Raw genomic sequence first — 6,695 nt, forward strand, 5'->3', positions numbered from 1 at the left:
AGGTTACAGCCTCCGCCGCTGAACAGGAGGCAAAGAAAACTAAAATCACTCCTATGATGTTTGTCATTAATTTCTGTAAATAAAATAGCAATTCCAAACTTTCAACCTGTGTAATAAAACAGTCTGATTTATTTTACTGATTTATTTTAATACAAATTTAGAACACAAATAATAAAAGCCTACAATAAAGCCTTTAAAGCATGTATATTAGACCTGTTTAAAGCTCCACAGTAGGTTTATATGATTCACAAGAACCATTTCAGTCGGTGACATCATCACTACTGATGCGTTTCATTGGTTAAAACGTCCTCTATCAAAATGTTCTAGTGTCAAAGCTTTTCTGCCACATTCTGTGTTTGGGTGTCAGAATTCGACCGTTAACCAGATCCCAGCAACCAAACAGGAAACAGCAAAAACACACAATGCTAAATAAAATGCTAAATTAAAAAAGGCTCCGAATGAAAAAGGAAACTGACTGAAATTCCAAAAACCAGCTGGGAATTTTAAAGAAGCACAAAAAGCTTAGAACATTAGAGAAGCCTGTAAACCTCTGATCATCACATCACAGCTATTAGAGCATCTGATAAACATTTAAATAAAGGTCATAAACAGCGTCTGGTTTCCCTCCATCTCTTCCTGTTTCTCTCGTATGGGATCGATATTTCAGACTCCAGGCCAACGCCATCAGCTTCACAGCAGATTGATTCAATGTTTTCATTGGTGTGACATGCAGAGTTTACAACATTCTTCATTCTGCAGCCGATGACTTTTTATGCTGGAATAAATTTGTACTGCTGCCTTTTGCAGCGATGGTTTCACAGCACATCTTAGCCCCTTTGGTTTGAATTCCTATTACCCTGCCGTATATCGCTCAGCTGCTGTCGCCATGTTTAGTTTAGTACCAGAAAATCATCCTGTTTGGAGGAGGGGTCTATGATGCATTCAAAGGGTGTGGGAAAAATAAAACATTGATGTCTGCGTGAAGAAACTCAATATACATCGAGTATATTAACCCCTAGTAACACAATGATCTGCTAACGTCTATGGGAAAGCTAGCATGTGTGGGAAAGCTAGCATGTGTGGGAAAGCTAGCATGTGTGGGAAAGCTAGCATGAGCGGAAAGCTGGCATGAGCGGGAAAGCTGGCATGAGCGGGGAAGCTGGCATGAGCGGGAAAGCTAGCATGAGCGGGAAAGCTAGCATGTGTGGGAAAGCTAGCATGAGCGGGAAAGCTGGCAAGAGCGGGGAAGCTACCATGAGCGGGAAAGCTAGCATGTGTGGGAAAGCTAGCATGTGTGGGAAAGCTAGCATGTGTGGGAAAGCTAGCATGTGTGGGAAAGCTAGCATGTGTTGGAAAGCTAGCATGTGTGGGAAAGCTAGCATGAGCGGGAAAGCTAGCATGAGCGGGGAAGCTAGCATGAGCGGGGAAGCTAGCATGAGCGGGAAAGCTAGCATGAGCATGAAGCTGGACTCTATGCCGAGGTTAGAAAGCGTTGCCGGGCGGTTCTGGTTGTCCGTCTCTCTTTAGAACCTCTGTCTCCATGTGGAACCTTTATTCTGAAGGTGTGAAGGCTTTTATTTTGACAGTGTGGAGGTAAACCCAACAGTTTTGACTCAGATTTTGCTTGTTTCTCTGCAGCAGATGAAGATGAACCAGATGAACCCGGATGGGAATATGGGGCCCTCACAGGGACCGGGTCCCATGCCCTCCTTTACGGGACCTGGAGGTCCTGGGAGTTCGGGCCCCCCTGGTCAGCAGGGCTACGCTCCAAACATGCCTCCTCAGCAGATGGCCCCCCAAATGGGCCCCGGAGGGATGCAGCAGTCTTTTATGCAGCCTGGACATATGGGTCCCCCCTCTGGACCCCCGTCACATCAGGGGCCTCCTCAAGGGATGATGGGACCCTCAGACATGCAGGAACCACAGAGACATCCTGGCCCACCCAGACACATGGGCCCCCAAGGACCACATGGAATGGGGCCCAGAGGGATGCAGGGGCCCCCTGCAGGAATGATGGGTCACCCTCCTCGAGGAATGGGTTTGAGGGACCCTCAAGGGCCTCCACCTCAGGGCGGCATGATGCAACAGCAAGGAAACATGATGGGCCCTCAGGGCCAAATGCAGGGTGGGATGGCGGGGCCCCCCAGGACACACGGCAACATGCCTAACAACTATGGGATGGGAAACATGCAGGGGCCCCAAGGAAACATGCAGGGGCCCCAAGGAAACATGCAGGGGCCCCAAGGAAACATGCAAGGGGCCCCTGGAAACATGCAGGGGGGCCCTGGGAACATGCAGGGCCCACATGGAAACATGCAGGGGGGCCCTGGGAACATGCAGGGCCCACATGGAAACATGCAGGGGCCCCGTGGAAACATGCAGGGCCCCCCCTACATGCAGCCCCAGGTCAGTAGAACCCGGCAGGTTCTGTTCCATTTTTAGGTTCGGCTTGGTATCAACACTAACTCTGCTCTGGTGTCTGCAGGGTCAGAACTCGGGGCCCATGATTCATGGAATGGGGCCACAGGGGCCCAACAACCAAGGTGGGTTCCTTCAGGGTTCCCCAACAGAGTACCATGTGTCGCCCTGTAGGGGCCAAAGCAGTTTGTTCTGAGAGTCTGAAGTGTCTTTTGCTTCCAGGGGACCACCGGGGGCCACCACCTAACAACCACATGGGCCCCTCTGATCGGCAGGGCCACGGAGGCTCAGGGGGACCTGCCCAGGGCTCGGGTTCCTACTGGGGAGAAAACCAGCAGGGCCGGAGGGGCCCCCAAGACTTTGATGGAGGACAAGACTTCCACGGCCGAGGAGACGACAGCTGGAGGCCAGCGGGGCCGGGGCCCGGGCCAGGGTACCAAGGAGGTAGCCACAGAGGAGGGGGGCACCGGGGCGGCGGGGGTAACTGGGGCCCCGATGAGCGCTTTGGTGGGGGGGACTTCAGAGGACGGCGGGACGACAGGTGGGTGAGCCGGTTCTGATTGACGGAGAGTTCCGCCCCAAACTGGGTTCTGACCCAATCCCGTCCTTTCAAAGGTTCCGAGGAGGCGGGCCTGGCCGAGCAGGGGGGCGGGGCTATGCTGAGGAGTACGGTGGCCAGGAGGAGGGCTTCGACGGCGGCGAGGAGATGAGCCGAGGCTGGGACTCAGGAGGCCGAGGGCGGCCACAGAGAGGCGGGGGCCACCCACGAGGAGGTGAGGGGGCGGGGCCAAAGATCACGGGAGCTCTGATGGGAATCAGCATTCTGTCTCATTCTAGGAAGTCTTATAGATCTATCGCACAGTGTCCCGCAGCTCCTTAGAGTTTTTGAAGAAATAAGTTCAAGGCCTGAAGGTTTGTGGAAACCGTCATGAAGACGGTCTCCCTCCTTCAAAGTTTATTGTTTTTCAAATTAGGCTGGGAGATCGATGGCATTAGAAATATGTCCGGCAGTCCGAGCTGCGCTTTACTGCACCAAGCTCTGCTTTACAGCAGTCTGAGCTCCGCTTTACTGTACCTAGCTCTGCTTTACGGCAGTCTGAGCTCTGCTTTACGGCAGTCTGAGCTCTGCTTTACGGCAGTCTGAGCTCTGCTTTACGGCAGTCTGAGCTCCGCTTTACTGCACCTAGGTCTGCTTTACGGCAGTCTGAGCTCTGCTTTACGGCAGTCTGAGCTCCGCTTTACTGCACCTAGCTCTGCTTTACGGCAGTCTGAGCTGCGCCTACAGCAGCAGCCAGGGCTAATGTCAGCGCCTGCGGCGGCCAGGGCTTCCAGCTACTGTATAATGGCGTATTGGCAGCGTTTTGGTATAAAGGGGGTTCACAGGAGGAAACCGTCAGTTCTCCTCCAGACTTCATCCCCATCATAGGGTGAGCCAGAAGGTGAGTGATGGATCCTCCCTGCGTTCACGCCCACCACCAACACACTTCCTAACAGACATGACGCTCAATCTGCTGACACCAGAAACCTGCTTTATTTCTTTTTATTGGATTTTGTTTTTTAGGCGGGCGGTAAACAGCAGCTTTGTTAATACCATGATCAAATAAATCTTTTTCTGCAGACCGGGCGCCTCCAGGCGCATCGCTGCCCCCATTAGGACGCCGTGGATCATTTCCTGGGCATTACACTGCCGTGCATTATGCAGAAGTTAGGCTGTCGTTGGACAGAAGTTTTGGACTCGTTCTGAATCCTCTATGTTTACGCCCAGAATAGAAATAATCCACAAAGAGTTCAGCGTCTAGTTTAGTAGATTCTGGGACTAAGTCGCTGTGAAAGGCTATTATTCCCCCACTAAATGAAAAACTATTATTATCTAGAGACTGTTAGTAACAGGAAGTGAAATGCAGCTCCAGACTGGAATGGACTTGGAGAGAAGACGAGTCGGTTCTGGCGTTCCCGTGAAGTGAGAAACGATTCTCTGATGCTAACAGAAAGTGTTCCACCTGTTGAACTGAACGCTGGGTGTCTGAGGGGGGTGAGAACTTTTCCAAGCGCTGCTGTCTCATGGTGTCTCCAGGTCACGACGGGTATCGGGACGACGGCTCGTCTCCTGGTGGCCGGGATCGTCCCTCTTCCATGCAGGGGATGGACATGGCGTCTCTGCCTCCAAGGAAGCGTCCCTGGCAGGACGGTCCAGGAACAGGAGACCATGACCCCCCTGATGGAGGTCAGCCATGTTTGCTCCAAACTCCACGCCGCTTCATCACAACTCGTCCTGGTTTCTTTTTTTTTAATCCTTCCCTCTGTCTCTGCAGGTCGTCCTCAGCGGGACGACGGCGGCGGCTACGGTCCCCCTGGACGAGGCGGGCGGGGCGGCTGGGGCCCCGGTGGAGGGCCGGGTCTACGGCGAGGAGGACCGCCTCCCAGAGGAGGGCCGAGGGGCGGGGGGCGTGGCCGGTAGTGGCGGGCCTCTCTCAGCGCCTTCACACCACATGAATCTCTGGGCTGTGGTCCTGGTGCCTGGGTGGCCCGGTTCTGCCCGGTCCGGTCCGGTCTGGTCCGGTTTGACCCGGTTGGGCCCGGCGGCTGTATCATACTGTAGAGACTGTTTTGCTGCGTTTTCTAAAAGATTTCTATGTGTTTGTGTTTTCACCAAGTTGGACAATAAAGATTGACAGTTGAAGTGCGGGCGCAGCAGCGCCCCCTGTGGACCATCAATGCTGACTGATCTGACCCTGATCCACTGACTGCCATCTACCACCAGCATCCCTGTATTCAATCAGTCCAATAAAAACTCCAACCAGGCTGCAGCTTCTGTCACAGGTCCGGATGTGGGCGGAGCCACAGAGCAGAGCGGCGTTCTGATGCCGCCGCTGCATTAAGGTCCGATCACATCAAACCTGATTAATGTGTAAAGTCTGAGGGGGCGGGGTCTGGTCAGTCTCAGCCGTTACAGGGGACCCCCTGATTGACCGCCTGCATTTGGTGCCACTAGATGGAGCCAACGAGTCACACGCTGCTGCTCTGCTGACTCATGACTCGGCGGCCAATCAGGGAAAGAGAAAATAAAGTCAAAGGTAGAAATAATGAATGCTCACCTCCAGCTCAGAGCCCGCTCTGCCGCCGCCCGCTGCCCAGCATCAGGGCTCTCTGAGGGGGCAGATTCACCAGGAAGAGCTGCTGAATCCAGCTGCTTCTGGAGGAACCAGAGCGGATCTTTGTTTTCCTCCAGAAATAGATGTTTGATTCTAGAGTGGTTCATCATAGAGAAACACTCAGCAGCAGGCTGGGATGTTAAGGTTCACCTGGACTTTTATTGTGAAATGCTGAAAGGAAATGACCTGGGGTTGCCAGGGGTAACGGCAGGTGGAAAGCAGATATTAATCATTCCACTAAGGTCATTCAGGAATGATTGATGCAATAACTTCATATCAGGGAACATCTGCTGGGATGTGATGTCATCAGCCCTAATTATTAATTATTCTCTCTATAAAACTAACAGAAACAAAGCAGCTCTGAAAAGTAGGATTTTAATGGGTGATAATGACCTCTGGATGACCTTGAATATAACCTTTTTCCTTTTCACTAATGACCATTTTAATGCTAAAACCTGCTCTATAGAAGCTCTAACCATTGAGTCTACCTGCTGAGTGTTTTCCACATCACTGGGGGGGGGTCTGCTCCATGCAGCTGAAGCTCCTCCTCCTTGATGATGCGTTCAGGGTGTAAACACTAAATGCAGAGATGGAGGAAATGACCGCGCTCACTCTGAACGCACCATCAGGATGCCAGGTTTTATCCTGCCTATGGGAGCATCGATACAGGGAGACTGCAGCAGGTCCAGTGGGATTACCTTTCATTGGTGGGATTATGACAGATTATCCTCATGTTTCACAGTTTAACTGCTGTTAAACGAGACGTGCTGATGAGAAAAAACCATTTCTAAAAGATGAGGACATAAATATACTTTAGTGGGATTATAATCCTGATGAACAGGATGTTTGGAGGTGGACTTTCTCACTTAGAAACCTGTTCAAACTATTTTCCAGCTCATAAGGTCATTAAAGTCAAGCTTCTCTCTAGCTGGAAGCTACAGAGCAGGTAAACATCCACAGCGTTCAGGTTTCTGGGGGCCATCATGGGAGGGCCCCGTGGCGCCAACATTCTCATCTCTCCCGTAAGGAGCCAATCACTGGTCCAGAAACTGGATCAGAATGTTTCACTGCAATGTTGAACTCTGAGGCATTAGCGGCCCCTGAGGGCCCCAGGAAACGACCCTT

The 6,695-nt window shown here is 52.1% G+C and overlaps 1 protein-coding gene across 1 annotated transcript in view; it reads left to right on the forward strand.

The window, feature by feature from the left end:
• wdr33 (WD repeat domain 33) overlaps positions 1–5,196 on the forward strand; it is a 22,267-nt gene extending 17,071 nt beyond the window's left edge. The window contains exons 16-21 of the mRNA XM_015404690.1: positions 1,639–2,406; positions 2,486–2,543; positions 2,641–2,959; positions 3,034–3,191; positions 4,493–4,642; positions 4,731–5,196. Coding sequence (XP_015260176.1) covers positions 1,639–2,406; positions 2,486–2,543; positions 2,641–2,959; positions 3,034–3,191; positions 4,493–4,642; positions 4,731–4,876 — 1,599 coding nt within the window. The 3' untranslated portion in view covers positions 4,877–5,196. The remainder of the gene's footprint in view (positions 1–1,638; positions 2,407–2,485; positions 2,544–2,640; positions 2,960–3,033; positions 3,192–4,492; positions 4,643–4,730) is intronic.
• Positions 5,197–6,695: the final 1,499 nt, after the last annotated feature.

The sequence above is a fragment of the Cyprinodon variegatus genome, unplaced genomic scaffold (assembly GCF_000732505.1).
Source record: "Cyprinodon variegatus isolate N-32 unplaced genomic scaffold, C_variegatus-1.0 Scaffold1830, whole genome shotgun sequence".
Classification (NCBI taxonomy): Eukaryota; Metazoa; Chordata; class Actinopteri; order Cyprinodontiformes; family Cyprinodontidae; genus Cyprinodon; species Cyprinodon variegatus.